We start from the raw sequence: 20,396 nt of genomic DNA, 5'->3' as shown, positions 1-20,396 counted from the left end.
ATATATATATATAATTTTTTTTTATTTTTATTTTTTTATTTTTTTGGCAAATGTTTGTATGAATTAGCCATTCCAGGTATTATTGTTTAAAATCTAAGTTGCTGTAAATTGTAGAATTGTAACAATTTTTGTTAGTAGACCATGATGTTCTTGGCGGATTTTAATATTATGTGAAACATATAGAGAGGCACATCAAGATAGTAGTTTAATAAATGCTAGTCATTAAACCATTAAAATTTATAGGGTAGCTTATATTCTTAAATTGTTTACATTTATGCATTTAGCAGACGCTTTTATCCAAAGCGACTTACAGTGCATTCAGGATATGCATTTTTTTTTTTTTTTATTGAATCCACAACCATTTCCCTGTGTAATCCAGTTACTTTCTATATGACTTTCTGTTTAAAGTATTTATAAAAACTGATATTCTTTCCCTTTCACTATCTGGGATGTCAAAACCAAGTCAACCGAACAGCCTCACAGTTTCTTCTTTCTCCGAATCATCAATAAATCTTGATCACAGAAAAACAACATTGATTAAACGTCAGTCTTCATTTAGCAGTCATTGTCCAGCCGGCTTCACAGACAGAGGTTTCGAGTTAACGAGAGCCACAAAACCCCAACAGATCAGACGCAAATCTATCATCAAAATCAAGTATTAATTAAATAATTGAGTCCTTTTGATTGGATGAAATATAAAAGCTGGTTTTATGATGAGGACTTGGCTCATGAATATTAATTTTCTCTCTCTCTTGTGCACACAAACTTATTTCGTGATTATATATAGGCTGGTATTGTTATTATATCTGCATTTTAACACAACTTTCCAAACCCATTAGAACCATTCTGTTAATCGATCAGCCAGGCCCTAACCAAAATATGTTCTAGATATAACATTCCCGTTATGAAATCTCTATTCCTGAATATCCAAAACGTCTCGCTTATTATTAATTATTATTAACATTAAAAAAAGTTCCATGAACAATGTATAAATAACACTTGAGAGCATTGTTAAAGGCTAGAAAACTGTTTTAATGTTACTGAAAGAACGGAAAGAACCCAAGGGTTAGTCCATATTTGACCCAAAATTGGGTTTAAACAACCACTCATTTTTTAGAGTGAAGAATCAAAACTCAAGGAATGGACTGGTCACGTGTTTAGTAGCCTGATGGGACACTGATATAAACAAAAATATCACTTTTGTGGGAAGATCTGCAGTTTGCTCCAGTAGATGGCAGTATTTGACCACACTATTTAAACTAAACTGCAGCTCATACAGAATCAGTATATCACTCTGAAATGATTGAAACACATCTCACCTGATTACTGATAACACACTGTTTGCTCTTAATATTACACGGTTGTGATTACCACCTAAGGCTTTTGTTCTGAAACACGTTACCAATTGTTATCATCAACTATAGGAGGAATCTGCTGGTATTCAGAGATGGGAGAACTGACAGCAGCTTGTGTTGAGATGATTGTGTCACTAACACTGGCCTGAGCCGGGCGTCTCCTGCATGACCTCATTCAGATTGTTATCGCTTCTGGGCATAACAGCTTATTGTGAGAAACTTATTTAACAAATGAAATGACGTTTTTGATTGATTGTTCTTCGAATTGACATCAGATATTATTACTGTAAGTGAACTCTATACTGTATGCTTCTAATTCCACAGCATCAGACCTAGTTAATGTTCATTAATATGTGAAAAAGACATGTTTTGTTAGATTCATTTAGCTCAACTAAGTACAGTCTCTAAAGCATTGAAAGTGCTCCTGGCATCCAAACGAATGTATTTTTGATTACTTTAATCTTAGATTATTTGTGTTGAGTCACAGTGTTTCACAGAAAAAGATTTGTAGACCGAGCAGTATTTTGATATTTTAAAGATATGAATGAATTTTGTTTTGTTTTTATTTCAAATTCAAAAATAAAAAATCATATACATATATATATATATACATTCATTTTTCTTAGAATATAAAATTGTTGAAAACCCATATATATATATATATATATATATATATATATATATATATATATATATATATATATATATATATATATATATATATATATATATATATGGGTTTTCAACAATTTTATATTCTAAGAGAAATGAATCAGCTCTTTCTCACTTTTACCAAAAAGGAAAATAAATCATCAGTATCAGAGTATCTTGAAATTAATAATTTAACGTTAAATGCAAAATATAAAATGTATTTCTTTAGTTATATTATAAATACTATATTTAAAGGGTATTAACCAAGTAGTCATCCAAATAATTGTATCAGTAACAGAGTTCCAAAAAAAAATTCATATATATTTTGTTTGTGAAAAATAGTACAAAAAAATAATCCATTTAATGTTAGTTTTGGTCTACGTCGGTCTCTCAGTCCGCCCGTCACCGGTGACGTCACCGCGTCCGCGCAGCGGTGGGAATTTCCTCTCGGCTCGTGTTAAAGGGGCGGAAGTCAGTCAGACGCTCGCCGGAGTTTCTAAACTCGTTTTCGGTCTCTGTCTTCCTCACACTCTCGGTTTGACTCCGCAGCAGCTCAGAGGTGAGTGACATGAGCTTGCGTTTTTGTGACTTTACGTGCTTGCGGCGCGATGGTGTAACGAATGAGTTGACAGTGTTCCGATTCTAGTGGAATACAAATAATACTAATACTAATAAATAAAAAAAACTAGCTTTATCCTCTGAATCTGATCCGAATTAAAGTTCTTGTAAGTTTCAAAAGGGGATTTACATCACGAAAACCTTAAATATTAAAACGCAATCCGACTGTAGCTAGGTAATGTTTACCAGTGGTTATCAATTAACTTTTGAGGAAGTTTAACGGTTATTTATTTTTTCGCGCTGTTTCCGTTTTGAAAGTTAAAGCGGCTTATGACTGTTATTATCCGACGAGGAAGTGTTTATCTGCTCATGTTTTCGTAAAGGCGTGTCAGCACAGCTTTAGATAAGTAGATTTATCGCTATTTATTTGATAAGTTGCACAGTTTGTGTAGAGATTTGATGATGGCTGTTGTATGTGTCAATTTCAAGTGTCATTCTGCGGTCAGTTTTCCTTGAGAGTTTGAAGTAAGAAACAAAAGTGAAATTTTATGAGAAAAGAGTAAAATTGCCGGTTTGTGCGTCAGTATAGCAGATAAAGTCCTCACTGTTGCAATTTGAATCGTTTTGCTCTAAAGTAATGTTTCATGTCTAATAACAGACATTTGAGTTTTTTTATTGGCATCGATGTTTCATGAAAAACTCCTTCACTTAAAAAAAAAAAAGATTCCCAGCGGGTTTTTGCAACAGTGCTATTGAACAACAATTTTGGGTTGTTCAAAAAACTAATCAGCAGTTTTTAAAAGAACCGTTGTTTTCTTAGTGTAAAGAACTCTTTTAATAATCTACAGGACCTTTTGTTGAATAGAAGGGTTCCATAATTGGTAAAGTTTCGTCATGGAAACGTAGATGCCAATCAAAAACTTATTTTTAATAGTGCATGTAAGTCAAAGGTTCTTCATCGAGTGGATAATAATAGTAAGCTTAATTACCACACGCTTAAAACTCAGTATGAACATAATTAACAGTCATTTCATGTAATTTTGGTGGTTCCAAATGACTAAAGGTCATTGAGTTTAAAAGATTAGTTCACTTGCAAAATAAAAATGCCCAATGTTCATATCTTTCTTTATTTAGTTGCAAAGAAATTAAGGGTTTTTGAGGAAAACATTCCAGGATTTTTATCCATATAATGGATTTCAATGGGGACCAATGAGCTAAAGGTCCAAATTAGAGTTTCAGTGCAGCTTCGAAGAGCTCTACACAATCCCAGCCGAGGAATAAGAGTCTTATCTAGAGAAACCAACACTCATTTTCTTAAATATTTTAATACTTTTTAACCACAAATGCACATCTTGCACTAGCTGGACTTCACGCATGACGGAATCACGTTTGAAAGGTCACGCGTGACGCAGGCGGCAGCACGCCCCAGTGTTTACAAAGCAAACATGCCAAAAAAATCAAACGCCCTTTACAAAAAAAATGGGAAAACAACAACGTTAGATGAGTTTTTTTTGAGTCAAGAACTAACTGAATTTTGGACCAACAGCCCATTGGTCCCCAATGAAGTCTCTTATATGGAGAAAAATCCTGGAGTTTTTTGCTAAAAAAAAAACTTAATTTCTGTGAGACCGATGACAGAAAGGCATGAACACAGGGCTGATTAAATGAATTTTTATTCTGGAAGTGAGCTAATCCTTTAATCAAGAAAGTGAGTAGTATGCTAGCTTGCGTTGGTGTGTGTACATACTATATTTTCATACACAATCATCCCCAGAAGAGAGCTAAATTTTATGAAACCTTCTTTGGGGACATCTGGGGAAGTAGTCGATCAGAAAACAGGATCGTGTCCATCTGTGTAGGTGGAATTGAAACCCGCCAACACTTACCAACCACTCCTAACCTTCCCATTCAATAGACAAGGATAAGTTATTTCATACGGACGTGATCCAACACGCCTGAAATGAACCCAGGCCGGGTGCGGTTTTGCGTCTCTGGTCTGCAGGTGATGTCTGTTGGAGCTTAACCATCGGGATCTTTCAATAAGAAGTTGGTAACAGCCTAGTAAAACACAAGGACGTTTTGTTCAGGTTCATTCCTGTTACATACGAGCCAAATGAAACCAGGTGATCATTAGTTGGTCAGCAATACAGAGCACACCTGTGTTTTAAAGGGAAGCTCTGAATGCTTTCGCAGCTGACTGACCAAACGGAGCAGCGTCTGAGAATGTGTTTATGGGTAACTTTGGTAGTTTCTAGGTTCTGAGGATAGACTTGCATGGCTAAACAATAAATTGTTAAATGTTGTATTGAAAGTCCAGCTCTGTTGGCGCTTGTTTCTTTATGTGTTGGCATCATAAATTCCTAAAATGCCACCTATGGATCAGTAGCTCAACCCTGTCTACACATGCAGTGATTTAATGGCTGTCATAAGTGTGTTATTTTAGAGCTCGAATGGATGAAGAATTAGGTTATTCCTCCATTTAAATGGAACTTTCCATAAATGGGAAAGTTTTGCTGTTTCTGGGCGATATGATGTTTAGCTTTGATCATATTCACTCTTAAAGGTTCTTTATTAACATCGATGGTTCAATGAAGAACCACTAACATACATGTAACCTTACCAATCCACAGAAGTTATTTTTAGTACATTCTTCACTCTAAGAAAAATGGTTGTTTTAAGAACTGTTTACTGAAAGGTTCTCCAGCGAACCGAAAATGGTCCAAAAATGAAGTGCTGGGGTCCAAAAATGTATAGTTACTTTATTTTACTAAATAAAATGCTATGTTTTTATTGGTCGGATGGATACCAGGCTGTCTGTTTTCCAGGGCGTGCCTTTGGTATCGCGTCGTAACCGTCACCAAGCAGCGTGGCGCCATTCGCACCATGAGAAAACCAACCATGACAGATCAGTGGAAAAGCTTTAGCTTTAGTTTTAGCTCATATGGTGCCTGACATATTAAGCCTCTGTGGTTACCCCTTGTTTATAGTTTTAAAGTTGGTTTTTGTGTATATGACTGAGCATGTTTCAAGCTCAAAAGTAACTAATTGCCATTATTATGCGCTTAAAGGAATAGTTCACCCAGAATAAAAACAACATTTTATGACTATCCAAGATGTAGATTAGTTTATTTCTTCATCAGATTTGGAGAAATGTAGCATTCCATCAATTGCTCAACCAATGGATCCTCTGCAGTGAATAGGTGCCGTCAGAATCGGCTCTAAACAAATATGTGGGTGGATTTTGACGTGAGAAACAACAGGATATGGACTTTTACAATACAGGAAGTGTTGCAATGGATTATGGACTCATATTTTAGCCAGAAGCATTGGTTTAATTTTGAAATGCCTTAATGGCTTATTTGTTTCTTGCATTATAAATTCTAATCTTACATTTGCTTAAAATGTGTCTACTTTTTGAAGTATTTGTTCATATAGATGCATTCAAACTAATAGTCACGAGAAGCTCAATTATCTCTGCTGACTCTGTCTGAATCACAACACTGCTATGAATGTAGATGTGAAAAGATGAGTAAAGGACCCGTTAGAAAGCCTGTGTGACAAACACAAACAGCCATGATGGCTTCAGGCATGGAAAAACTCTTAATTCACTCTATATTGGAAGTTCTCAATACAAGCTGTTCTTTATAACCGCACCCTTAGTGCTTCCAGAGGAACTGCTATCAAAAGAACATTGCATCAGCTTCACTTACTCATTCACACATTCATTCAATAGCCACAGACACAACATGAGGCACACAACACATCTTTGAGTCACCAGTGACGTTCATGTTCTCGTTCCATGAAACTCTGGTATTCGGTTATTAAATAGATGGCTGCTAATGTTAATGTCGTGGCTATGTGGTGCATGTTGTCATCCACATACTTCAGTGACTTTCACTGGCCCTCATCTTAACATTTGTCCATTTTATAACAGAAAATGGAAAATCCACAGTGTGATATATAAATAAACATCAGTGAACGTGGAAGAGAGCGTTTGATGAATGTGAATGCATGTTTGAGGATGTGGAAAAAACCAGGTCAGTTGAAATGGTTTTTGTAGTTTAGATGTCCTCCGTTACTGACACATAGTGATGTCTGAGCAGGTGAATAACGTTGATTTTAACTTCGTCAGTGTTGTGGCTGCGGGACATTCCTGAGAGAGACCCCCTAAAGTCTAATCCGTTCCTCTGGAATGTTTCTGTTTGGTCTGTGCTGGATTTTACCAGGGTTTTACCTCACCAACAACTGCACGCTCACCCGTAAGCTCTTAAAATACTAGCCCCTGCGCACCAAGATTCCCTCGTCACGTCAGGTTTATTTAAATAGCGATTGCTCTTGTTTTATCTGTACTTGTGGGATAAGTTTGGACTATGAACAGTCTTGTCCCTAGATTTATTTAGAAACCTGTAACATTTTCCACATCAATCCGTCACACTTCTCTATTCGTCTATTTCAGCCTAATAATCGGATTTCGTATTATTTTCTTTGCTTGTTTTTATGTTTGTTTTTGTAATATATTTGTGGTGGTGTTTTTTGTTTTGCTTATTTGCTTGCATGCATTCATGTGTTTATATTTTTCTATGTTTGCTTTATTTGTATCTATTTGATTGGGTATTAACTTAATTTGACACATCCAAGGCAAGGGTTTTGTCTAAAGTTGCAAAATGACATGTTTAGGTGTCAAAGGTGTCATTAGATCATTGTTTCTGCATGATCGATGACCTTTACTGTGTGTCCTACTAAAACTCTTTGCTGTCATTTTTCAGGCTGTAAATTGGACTTTGGCAGTACCCCCTACAGTGACCCACTTCAACATGAGTAACTACAGCGTGTCCTTGACTGGACCTTCCCCCTGGGGCTTCAGACTACAGGGTGGCAAGGACTTCAGCATGCCTCTCACCATCTCCAAAGTAAGTGTCAACCTCATGTCATGCACACTTTAAATGGCCCTTTAAATGTCAATAATAGGTGCATGAGAGACATGTAGTTCTTCTTTAATCTGTGCATCCTCAGGATGTTGTTAAGCACATGCTTTTAGGCTTTTGGGTGACGATGGACCCTGTTATGAGGCTCATGTTTGGTTACAGAGATGTTGTAGTCTCTGCTTTTTTCTCTCTATCTGTAGTTTATCCTGTTATCAGTATTTACCTCTTAAGCTTTGCGTCAGCTTTACGTCATATTTCTTACCACGTGCATATTTCTTTACAAAGACATCTATAGATTTGTTGTTAGAAGTTGATCATTTATATACTTGAAAGTTTAACACAGGGATTCATTTCAGTTATACTTCAAAACAGAACGTACTGTAAATATTGATTAATCTTTTTTATAATGCACCATACTTTCACCCCAAACTCAATAATTAAAAACAAGTTTAAATGGGTAAATCTTCTAAACATTTTTTTTTATTCTTCGTTTTCTTTTCTGACATACTCCTAATTCTTGTTAAAACACACTAGACACAGACTTTTTTTTTTGCTTTTTTCCTACTTCCCTTTTTTTTCCACTTGATTACGAAACATCATCATAATGCACATTTTCCATCTCATCTTTATCTTTGACAGAAATCAAAGAACTCGTCATCAACTAACAGTTTTGTCAGTAATTCTGTTCACTTGATTTACACATCTTGGGCTTCTGGTTAATCTTATGCAAACTTTCCATTAGCTCCGACCAAAATCTGGTCCCGTCGATCCAGTCAATTTACCCACGGTTTTTATTTTTATTGCATAAACTGTTTCAAAAGACGTCTCATTATGGCAGTAAAATGAGTTGCGGTCTCTGTTGCCTGTTGACTTAAATTTTTAAATATCATTCAAGGAAATTGCCTTTAATAAAGCGCTTTGGAGGTTATATTACCAAAGGATTTCCACCACGAAAAACAGGCATCTGTTTGAGGTCACAGGAAACAGATTGTCCAAGTAAGACACAAAGTTAATGTGTTTGGTTGCCAGACTTATATTTTTGCCATAAAGCCACTCCAAGAAAACCTCACCCATCACTTCTGCTTAAACATGAGCTCATTTATTCAGCTTATTTCCCATTGATCTTTCATGGACGGCCCCCAAATGCAGGTCTCTCACCTGGCTTCCACATGCAGCACGGGCCTCCGAGGGACGATGTGTATCCTTTGCAGTAGAGTTGGATCTGTCTGCAGGTTTGCACAGGAGCTTGAGCTCTCCAGCTGCACTCTTAACACTCGAGCAGAGACTTTAAACCCCAGAAATATCTGTCTGGAAGCACCGCGACCGTAAATCTGAGCTCCGCTTTGGCAGGCGGCACTGACTGGTGTGTGTGGAGCGAGGAGATGCTGGCATGGATGCTGATGAATGCTTAGTGCGTCATAGATGTAGCAACCGTGTTTCTGGCCGATTTGTACAGATCTTCTTGCTCTGTGCATCCATGACTCAGTTGCATGTAATGAATGGTGACAGAAGTGGAAACTGTGGGATGTTGAGATATGAGGATGTATGTCTCTTGTCATCTGGACTTCTCCACAAAAAGCAGCCCTTTATGGGCCAGTGGATTGGCTGGAGTGGAAAGAGCGGCCTTGTGTGCATTGTGTAATGACCGGAGAGAAAAAGAGTGAGTCCTGGTGTAGATTGAGTTAAAACGATCATTCTGTCATCATTGTGCAACCTGTACAATCTTATAAAAAAGTACAACGCTATCCCTGAGCAGTACCCTAAAGCAAACTATACAATTAATTTGTGCTATGGATTCTGAAATGAAAACGACTGTCAGAAATAATTACTAAATTATTAGAATTTTTTTTTATATATATATATATATTATTTGTTTGAATGACATTTTTTAATTATTGTCATGGTGCAGATGTTCCCTCTTATCTCATCATCTCATCTATAACTAAATCAAAACCCTTCATCAGTAAACATTTCATAATTTCGTTAACCACCCCTCTCCTGCTCTCGCCCGGCTGAAGGCTTTCTGTGATATGCGGTGGATGGCTTATCTGCTGTTGGTATTATTAGCCCTGTGAATGTTTCAGAAGGTGCTTAGGTGTGTGCTGCACCCTCCTCCATCCGTTAAAAGAGGTCTGTGGGACACGTGGAGCCGGACCGTGACTCTCTCGAGCGCTGCCCACCACAGCAAGACTCCTGTGGGAGATAATGGCACTTCCTGTCAGAGGAAGTTATTTTATACTCTCTGGGCAGCTGTGAGAGGGGAGACGGAGCGACTGACACCAGCGGCTCAATCTGCAGTGGAAAACTGTGGAATGAGATCTATCTGATCCCTTATTTGGTGTGGTCGCTTTTCAGCTCCAGGGGAAATTATCTCAGGTTCCTTTTGATTCATGCAGAACGATTTTCCTCTTACATCACACTTTCTCATGCGCTGAGTCGTGCCAGCCGGGCGAGCGTCCACACCCTGGATGTGTCGAGGCCTGAAGCGCATGCCGCAGTCACACAAACCCACGTTACAAGCCAAAACTGCTGCAGGAGTTTCATAAAGTACGGATGTCATAAACGCTTTTGGGCTTGTACAAATCGTATAAGCCCATCTGTCCTTACTTAAGAGTATTGAGTAACTTTTTTACTGAACAGACACAGCGGCTTAGAATGCTTAGAATATTTTTTTCTATAAATCAACATTTTAAAACAACTCCTGTTTGCTTGCTTGCTAGATTCGATCTATTTTTGTCTGTTATTTATTGTTTTAGTGAACTGATGTGATTTACGTGCTTGTTTAATTCATTTATTCTCTTTAATTGAACAAATGTGCAGATCATTAAATAAAATCGATCTGCCTTTACTTTAGAGAATTGAGAGATATTGGATCACAGGGATATTGGAGATGGTTTCAGAGAAACCAAATGCGGTTCTTGGCATCTTCAGTTTGGTCCTTTAGAGCAGTGTGACTTATACTAGAGAGAGAGAGATTCAGTGTTTGATTTATTACCCGTCAGGAACACAAAAGCTGAAGGTGTTGGGACATAAAACAGTAAAAACTAGTCACTATCAACTCTAGTAACATGACTCTTGTGTAAGACTTCTGAAAGAATTAAAGTCTGACCGTGAATCTCGTTGTGAAAGTCAAACCTTCTCACCAGTTTTCAGAAGCGTTTAATGCATGTTTTCTTGATTTGTCCTCTTGTAAAGCGTTCCCATCTATGAACCGAACGCTGCCGGCTGGAGTCATTCAGATAAGTCACACTGCATCAGTGCTTCTGCGCTCTGATCCGACCGGGACGCTGTCTCCGGTTTCCCAGCATGCCTCGCTGCATTAAGACGGATCTTTGTCATCCGGGAGCCTGCTGTTAATCTCATCGCACGCTGGAGGTTGAGACGGCAGCTGCCCGTGTTGCTTTTGGAGCGACGGTGAAGTGTTGATATTGCCATGGTCACGGGCCAGACCTTCACCACAGAGCTGCCTTTGTGTGCGAGTCCCAGAGTCTGGGATGGGCTCTTTCAGAGATGTGTATGGTCACAAGCGTACTTTGAGTGCTCGCTCAAAACCCTGCGAGCGTGCAGTCCTGTTCTACATACTTCACATGCATTCCTGCATTAATGTGGCAGGATCAAACCACAGTAATCAAAGGAATTAAGATGTAAACGTGTGAAGTATTAATTTGCTCAGCAAGAACTGTTGCATTCCCATGACAATTGATCTGATAATCTATTATGTGTTTGTCTTTAAAAATTAGTACTATTTATAATCCGATTTCTCTTTTAAGGTCATCTGCGTTATGAATTAAATAGCGATGGTGGGCACAAGGTATTTTTCTTTTTATTAATTTTTTAAAAATTTTATATAAACAATTAAATGTTTACATTATACAATGTTTTTTCTGTATATCATTATATAATTTTGCAGTACATTAAAATATATAAATGACTAATTTTCTACAAAATATTATAGTTTAAATGTATATTTTTTTTATAAATATCAAAATTTTAAATATATTAATTGCATATTTTATATAGCATGTAAAATATAATTTATTTTTTAAAATTGTTTACGTTTTATATTATAATTTTTACTATATTTTTATATTTATACAAATATTTTTATACATCTATACATTTTTATTTATATATATATATATATATATATATATGAAGTCTTTTATACATTATACAGCACACATACGTATATGTATGCATTTATTGAAATTGACCAGATGTACTACAGTTTAATCTCATTTTTCTATCTTGCATAACTATAATTGCTTGTGTTTAGCGTATGTGCATAAAGTAGGTCCTGAAGCTGTGTCTGGTGTGTTGAGGAGGTATTTAGTCATTTGTTTACTGTACTTTACTTGAGTGGATCCTACAGCAGGTGCTGTTCATCGGAGTTTGATTTAACCGTGTGCTGAACTAAACCTCCAGACGAAACACTTGTTCAAGAATCGTTCAGAGCCTTTTGTTCTGTGTGTAAATAACAAAAACTTGACACTGCAGGGAAGGCGCTGGAGTCTGGTTTGTTTCTCTAGCGGAGTAACAGATGGGTCTTGGGAGATTTTTCTGAATGCATCTGTGAGCCCATTTATCAACATGGAAATGTAATGTTCTTAGACAAAACACTAATACTCTATTTTAAGAGCCTATAAGAATGTCTGCGTACACTATTTACTCCGTGAGCACCACTGATCTGAGGACGCTCTGATTTGCTCATAATATTTGTTTGTCCATGGCCTTCCCGAGTCATTTGACCTCCAGATGTGGGAGGATTCCGGCTTGACGTGGGGAACGGGATGGTTTATTTGGGCTGATTTTAACTAGGCCCGTTAAAGCACCATAAATAACGCTTGAGATAACAGAAATGGTTTATCGGGGGAGTTGGTTATCTTTAACTGCTGTGAGGGAAAGCAAAAATGATCAAAATGTACAAGTGATTTCAACTTTCCATTTTGTTAGACGTCATTCATTATCCAGTAGTTTAAAATAAAAGCCATCTAACACCAAACATGCACATTTCAGGCCAGAGCAAAGCTATAAATCATTCGGAAGGCTTTTTGTTTGCTGTCTTTTCAATGTGGATAATTGCATAATTAGAGAAATGTCTATTTGTTCAAACAGTTCTGTGAATGATCATGATTGATTTTATTTTTAAAAACATTGCATAATATGAACGGATTTCATGACTGATCATGTTGTCTGCAGGATTATCATAGTTGACTAAAACTAAAACTTCATATTTAAAACTTTAATGATTTTATATTCATATGTAAATATAGTAAAATAAAGTACATTTATATAAACAATATCAATATAAAGATTACATTTATTTTTTAAATATCTGCCAAATAATGCAATCTGCACCAGGCTTATTATGCTTAACTAAATCTACAAAAACATCTTTACGTGAAAAAATAAATGCAAAAAAACAAAAACAAAAAAACCTTAACTGAAATAAAATATTAAAACAGTTTTAATTTCAGCAGTTGCCATTGCTGCATTTCTCATTTTAATTATATTAACGTGATTGTACTAAACTCCACTTAAACTGAAATAAAAATAAAAAAACGGTATAGACGTGTATATAAAAACAAATGTAAAAAAATCTATTAAAACAATTATTAAAACTTTAACCAAAATTAAAACAAAAAAAGTTGAAAAATATAACTGATTCAAAATAATATGAAAAACTATAATAGTATTTCAATACTAAAATAACACTAGTCTGTGCACAGCTGTTGTCCTTATCTCTGTTTTTGGTCCCAGAATGATGATGATGATGAAGCGTTATTGTATCTCATGCATCTTTACGCAATCTCTTTTCTTTATTACTTTCACTGGCCCGTGCATATCTCAATGTCAGTGATTAACTAGCATGAGTGTTCATGCTTCACATCACACTGAATCAATACACAACCCGTCTCTTGGTAACAGAGTTTAATCAGATACTGCTATTGTGAAACACACCAATAAAAACAGCAGCTCATTTTTCACTATGGTTTAAGCATGTTGAATCAGATGCTGCGTCCTGTTTGAGATGAACTGCTTTTGGCTCTTCTAGATGTGCGTGAGTTGATGCCAGTGAATATTTACACTAAGGTCTCTGTTCTGAAACAAAGTGAGCTGCCTAACTAGACAGCATCATAGAGAGAGAGCAAAGACATAATGATACTGATGTGTCTTTCAGCCCAATCTGAACCCAGTGCTGCATATAATTTACAGACTGGCAATCCCAGAATGCATTGCGCAGGTTTCAGTGTAAGAAATTTAGATTTTACCATACTTTATTGCTGAATACTTAGAAGTAACAGGGTTGTGCACCGTCCAGATTTATTTCAGAATGTCCTTCTGAATTGTATTTTGAATTGAGGCAGCAAAGAGGATGTAGAATTGCAGTTTGAATGGGAATGTAAGGAGCCTAATTACAAGTACCGTATTTTTCGGACTATAACTCGCACCTAAGTATATGTCGCATCAGTCCAAAAATACGTCATGATGAGGAAAAAAAAACATATATAAGTCGCACTGGACTATAAGTCACATTTATTTAGAACCAAGAGAAAACATCTACAGCTGTGAGAGGGCGCTCTATGTCTTCAGTGTAGACTACAGGAGAAATGAGCAGCACCCTCTGGCGGCTGGAGATGGTAATGTTTTCTATTGGTTCATGTCTCTTAGTTCATTTCTCTTGGTTCATGTCAAATTCATTTTGATAAATAAGTCCCACCTGACTATAAGTTGCAGGACCAGCCAAACTATGAAAATAAGTGCGACTTATAGTACGGAATTCAGAGGAGTTAATATTACTGTAATTTTTAGCTAGAAAACCATGCAATTTTTTTTAAATGTTGACATAGGTGGAATCACACTTAATAAAATGCATTACCTGTATTTATTGTTTTTAATTGCAATTCAGTTCCTCTTCCTGTCATTGCAATTCAGCTTCCTGCACGTTATCACCAGTGTTGTTTAACTGCCACTAGATTGTACAATTTTATATATATATATTATATATATATGTAATAGTTTTCTATAATAAACCTGGTTGTGTCCAGTGCAGTTCTTATGAATTAAAGGTGTCAATTTTTTATTTTACCTTAACTCCGTATAATGTTCAGTTATCAGTTATTGAGTGTTTCAGATCACTAATTTGGTTCTGTTTCACTTAAGATGCTCACTTAGAAGACAGCTGCTTATGTACTCTGTGGGCAAAACTAGGTTTTGTCGTGGACCTGGAGGAAGGAAACTGTAGGTGTTCGTGAAGTCTGTTCCTGTCTTTCCAGTCGCCTCATACTCCTTTTTTGGGAACAGATAGCATAACAATACTGGCATTTTGTGATTCCTTTGTGTGTCGTTAACTACAACACCAGACGGAAACAGAGACCTTCTTGGGTTTCATCTGCTGAACTTTCCCTCCCGGTTTGGTTCAGTCAAGGGTCCATCTCACCATTCGTCCATCATTAGCGTTCCTCCAATCAGCCCTGAACCTCACAAAGCTGTCTGCTTTCTGTCAGCTTGATATTTGATACTCACTCTCAACAAACACGCTCTAATTTTAGCCGTCTGCCTACATCAAGTGCTTTATTAATCCCTGATGGCACTCCTTTAACCTTTTCACTGCTCTTCGGCTCCAAGGCCAGCCATGCTTCTGTAGAATGTGAACATGCCATGTGATTGGGTTTCACATGCAGTGTGTGTGTGTGTGTGTGTGTGTGTTTCAATTGTGTTGATGGGGTGTGAGTTAAGAGCAGGACGAGATTCCATTCAGAACAGCGTTACATAAGCAGGAGGCGAATAAAAGAACAGGAAGATGAATGCTTTCCATCAGCCTCAGATTTCCAGAGACATAACTTGGCTAATGGCTTAGACGAATAGTTCAAGGATTCCATGAAGGGTTTTGGTTTAAAGTAGTGGTTTTGGTATCACACAGTTTCGACTCTTCTACTTTGTGAAGGTTCAGATATCTCACGTTAGAGGAGTAGTTCAACCCCAAAACAAAGTTTGATTTACTGGCATTATATGTGGTTCCAAACCCATATTAGGACCGCACAATTTTGGGGGACAAAATCTAATTTTATTAAATCAAATTACAAAATACTAAATAGAAACAAAATATATAACTATTATACCATTTGACTGACTATAAAATGAAGAAATCAATTATGAAAAATGATTATTATTATTATTATTATTACTACTACTACTACTACTACTACTGCTACTAAATAAAAGTATCAAAACCATAATAATAATAATAATAATAAAATAATAATATTACAGTTGTAGTATTTGACTGTCAAGTAATCAATTATTGTAATAAAAATATTGTAATAATAATAATTGTTGAAAAAAAAGTATTAAAACACAAAATAGGTAATATTGTTACCACTTAGCCTTTTTTTTTTTTTAAAAATTGCATTTAAAATTTTTTTTTATCATTATAAAAACCTGAGATACTGAAAACAATGGATTGTGAGTTTATTTTGATTTTAAAAGAGAATCATACAAGTCCCTATAGCAAGCCACAAAGTACAGTAGCTTTGTGTGAGGAACTGATCGAAGTCTCTTCTCTGGCTCTCAAACCTTATTTGTGGTCACAAATGTTCAAACTTGGTACGAGATCTAATTATCTGCATGTGTGTATGAGGTTTGGAGTCTGTTCCTCAAACAAAGCTATCGTATATGACTTCTGAAGAGTTGAATGGTCCACTTTAATGGAGCTTTTTGGAGGTCTCGACTGCATAAATCATTCACTTTACCATCTGCTGCTTTAGTCCTCTTCGGGAATAATCTCCCACTCAATATGAACCTTGCATGTCTTGCTCCAGTTGTGTCTGGGGCCAGGGTTTGGCGGTCTGTCCGGGCGTGTTGTCAGCTCGCTGGAGTTGGTGGATGGCGGTCGAGGCTCAGAATACTTCCAGAAAAAGGTTACTGTGGTTTTCGGCACATGAAAGTCAACCAAAGCACTGCGGCTCTGACTCGAGAGCGCGGAGATGTTTTGTGGCACTTTCTAACTTGTCATTTTTGGGAGCAAGAACATAGAGCTCAATTATTAAAGCGACATTCACAGAAACCACATGGACTATTTTCAACTCTCCAGTTGCTCTGTAGTAAGTTTGGAGCACCAGAACAAACACTTACTTAACTTAACTTAGGGCATTTACAGTTATTCTTATTTATATCCTTATTAAATGTGTAATGTAATTGCACAGTGTTTATATATTCTGGTTAAGAATCTAGTAATTGTGTAGCAAATTTGTGGATGGCTGTTTGAATTAAAATCAACGCTTTTAGTTCATTTGAAATGCATTTAATGCACAAAAGCAAGATTCATATCAGAAAGTGGGTTTGACATTTCCAATGATGAACACTTTTATTTGCTTTAGCTCTTTGGCTGACTCTAAACTGCCCTGTGTTTCATTTAAACAATGCATAAATGAGATAGACGTTGATTTTCAAGGCCTTGGGCCAATCTCCGACTCCTCATGCGGTCAAATCACTGCTGAAAACAAACTAAAGGAGAATATGTGATGGCTCGCACATGGGATTTTAAGGTTCTTGTTTGTTCTGGATTCATGCTCAGGTGTTAATTTTACACATGATTTGTGCAGCAATCCTGATAAGATACTATTCAAAATGAATCAGTATCATCCATATGAGAATGAAAACGGTAACTCATTTGGGTGACCAGTAAAAATGTCCAGATTCTTCAGGGACAAGATTTTAATAATTAGTACACGCCACCCTGGAATACTTGAATCTGATTGGCCAATTGCTGCCTTCAGTGGTCAAACACTTTTATACAATGACACCATACTGTATAATTGACTCTTATTCCTGGTTTTCTATGGAAGCCTGTTTCCACCAAGAAATAAAAAAGCTGATTATGACTGTTTCTCACTTTGAGTTGATAGCTTGCTATTCTAAAAAAAAAAAAAAAAAAATTTGGAATGTAAAAAAATTGTGAGATTAAAAAAATTATTATAATAATTTAAGTAATTAAATTTATATAACTGATAGAAAATTACATAATGAGCGAACCTATATCTTGTGGTGAAATGTTATATTAGAATTGTGAGCTCTAAACTCAGAATTGCAAGATATAAATTCTGAGGAAAACAAAAGTCTATTTTAAAGTTGGTTTATTTGTGCAATTCTGACATTTCTTGGATTTCTTGGAGTTTAATTATTTTTCTAATAATTCTAATAAAGTCAGAATTGCTAGATATAAAGAGTGTCCCAATTGTAAGAAAAAAATAAAAAAATTACCTTTACCCTCATATTTGTACCCCCTTTTTTTTTCTTTTTTTTTTTCATGGCGCAAACAAGCTTACACAGTTTTTCTGTATAAAAGTGTGTGCATATATATTTGAAGTGTTTGGTGTATTTAGTGTTTAGTAAGTAGCTGATTGTTTAACATCAGGGAACGGTCGTCCTCTCAGGGTTTATGGAGCTCAGCAGTGGCCATCTTTCATTTTCTCTGAAGGGATTTCCAGAACCAAATTAACCCAAAGGTGTGCTTTTTCCCAGTGGCTTCCTAAACATGAAGAGATCATGTTGGCACTAATGGTGTCTACGATCTGCTTGGTCTTATGATGAATCACAGGATTATAAACTTTGGGTAGTTTTTGGTAATAAAGAACTAGGCTGTTGTAAATTACTTTATGAGTGAAGAAACCGCTTGTTCTAGACGTATGACGATATAAAATCATGACTGTCATTAGAAGCTGTGCATTTGACATTTCATTGCAAAATATTCATTTAAATGCATTGTTGCATTTTCTGTTTGGATGGTAACAGCATGATTCATACATTTATGTTTTAGATTGAGAAATTGGAAATATATATATATATATATATATATATATAATTTTTTTTTTTTTTTTTTTTTTTTTTTACTTCAGCTTAAGTCAAGTTAAACTAAATGGAAAAAGATAATTAAAATTTGCTAAAATAACATTAAACCCTTAAACTTGAGTTAGTATTTATATTTTATTTTTATGATTTTATTTGTAGTTTTAGTTTAGTCTATAATAACCCTGCTGGATCACACTTGTTGCTCTGTTTTGCAATCTCTTTCTCTCTCTCACACACACACACACACACTTGAGAGGTTAAGCTGAAGCCCTCTGGTTTCAGAGAGGAAGTTGACCTCTGAATCAGTCAGATATTCAGCCGAGATAAGAGTGCAGAAATGTTACAGAGTGTGCTGCTAAAGGCACTGATTTCTGGGATTTCAAATCCTTTTGAAGTGTGTGAATGCTTTGATCTGATATAAAAACAAGCACATTTAGTATTGTCCAGCCCATAATAATAATACACCTCTGACTGTCTTTAGGTAACATTTATGATCTTGTAACATGTGCTGCTTGTCTCTATATCCCAAAACCATCAGTTTAATTCCTTATATCTAAATACAGATTCCTTGTTAAATGCTTTAACAGTCATTTCCTATATCAAAAACAAAGAGGTTTATATCTGGGGAAAGGGTCTTATAACAATGCTAAGAATTTTCCATGAATGCCAATGGTAGTAAAATCAGTGTAGGATCCACGCGACCGCAGCACATTTAGCGTTAGGGTGAGCAGATCTGGTTTTAATCGTGAAGTGAATGAAACTCGTCCATCATGTCACGCTGCCTCACTCCGCTCTCTGATTTACAGTTTTTGTGGATTTGTGTGCTGAAAATGGCAAGCGTTTGGATTCATTGCCAGGAAGGCCGGGTGAATGCGGTGTGGATGTAATCTGACTTTGGACAAGCTCTCGTTCTCTGTTTGTATTTAGGCTTGTTAGAGAAGAGCGAGAGCTATGAGTAAATGAGTACAATTCAGTTTCAGGAACAGTAAGGATTTTTATTTTAAACTTTATTTTATGGTTTTATATATTTTTATATTTCGTAATTAAATAGTTATAATTTTTTTAATTTAATAGTTAATAGTTGTTATTGTTAGTTGCCTGTCATCAACAGGCAACCAGATGAGACACAGGGCCCATGACACTATCTAAAGTATCCAGATAGAAATTTGTAATCCATTCTCAATGGGAAAGGCCCGAGCAAAAAATTTGTTGCTTGCTGTTCATATTTACCCTTTTACATGTCACCTCTGTACTGAGGCTCGGTTTCATTTCTTCAGGGTCTTTAGAGACTTTTCCTCATGAATACGACACACAACCTGTTGACCTGTAATTAACAGAGATGTTTGAAATCACAGCCGAGTTTGTTTTCCTGTCTTACAACTAGAGAAGATTCAGTTTAGTAGTGCAGATGGAGAAAACAAGTAAAATACAGTTTTAGGAACAGTAGTATTATTATTATTATTATTATTTTAAATAGTATTTCTTGTTTTATTGTTTCTGGTTTGTAACTTTTTTTTTTTTCTATATTTTTATATTACATTTCAATGTTATTTTATTATACTTTTATTTTACTGTTTTATATTGCTATATTTAGTTTTAGCTTTAGTTTAGTCATTTTTATTTTTGCTTTTGTGTTTTTTATATTTTGTATTTATTTTCACGATTCAATTTTAAGTTTTATTTATTAACTTGTTTTTATTTTATTTTTACATGTCTATAGCTAAGTTTTATGTAATTTCTTTGTTTTATTTATCTATTATATCTTAATTTTTTATTTTATTTAATTTAGATTTTATTAATTCATTTTTTATTATAGTTTTAGCAAAAATCAAGATATTATCAATTATCAAACTTAACAAAAGTTAATAAATGGTAAGTTTTATTGATGTGTTTGCGGTCCGATATGTCTTGAACATTTGGTGCCATAAAATAAATGTGCCATTTATGAATTATCTATTAACAGTAGAAAAAGAAGAGTAGCATTGGACCGTTCACGTGATCTCAACTCACTCCATGTAAAGTAAATCCCCTTTCATCATGCCACTCATGTGTGTGG

General features: G+C 35.7%; 1 protein-coding gene across 3 annotated transcripts in view; it reads left to right on the top strand.

The window, feature by feature from the left end:
* The first annotated feature begins 2,421 nt into the window (after positions 1 to 2,421).
* pdlim5b (PDZ and LIM domain 5b) overlaps positions 2,422 to 20,396 on the top strand; it is a 56,240-nt gene continuing 38,265 nt past the window's right edge. For 2 of the 3 annotated variants that reach the window (XM_026220508.1, XM_026220506.1), the window contains exons 1-2: positions 2,422 to 2,565; positions 7,331 to 7,474. In XM_026220508.1, the coding sequence (XP_026076293.1) occupies positions 7,379 to 7,474 (96 nt within the window). In that variant the 5' untranslated portion in view covers positions 2,422 to 2,565; positions 7,331 to 7,378. Of the gene's footprint in view, positions 2,566 to 6,345; positions 6,824 to 7,330; positions 7,475 to 20,396 lie in introns of those variants that run through there. The other variant, XM_026220507.1, reaches the window with a different exon arrangement.

The sequence above is a fragment of the Carassius auratus genome, chromosome 35, assembly GCF_003368295.1.
Source record: "Carassius auratus strain Wakin chromosome 35, ASM336829v1, whole genome shotgun sequence".
NCBI lineage: Eukaryota > Metazoa > Chordata > Actinopteri > Cypriniformes > Cyprinidae > Carassius > Carassius auratus.
This window is presented reverse-complemented; position numbering and strand designations above follow the sequence as displayed.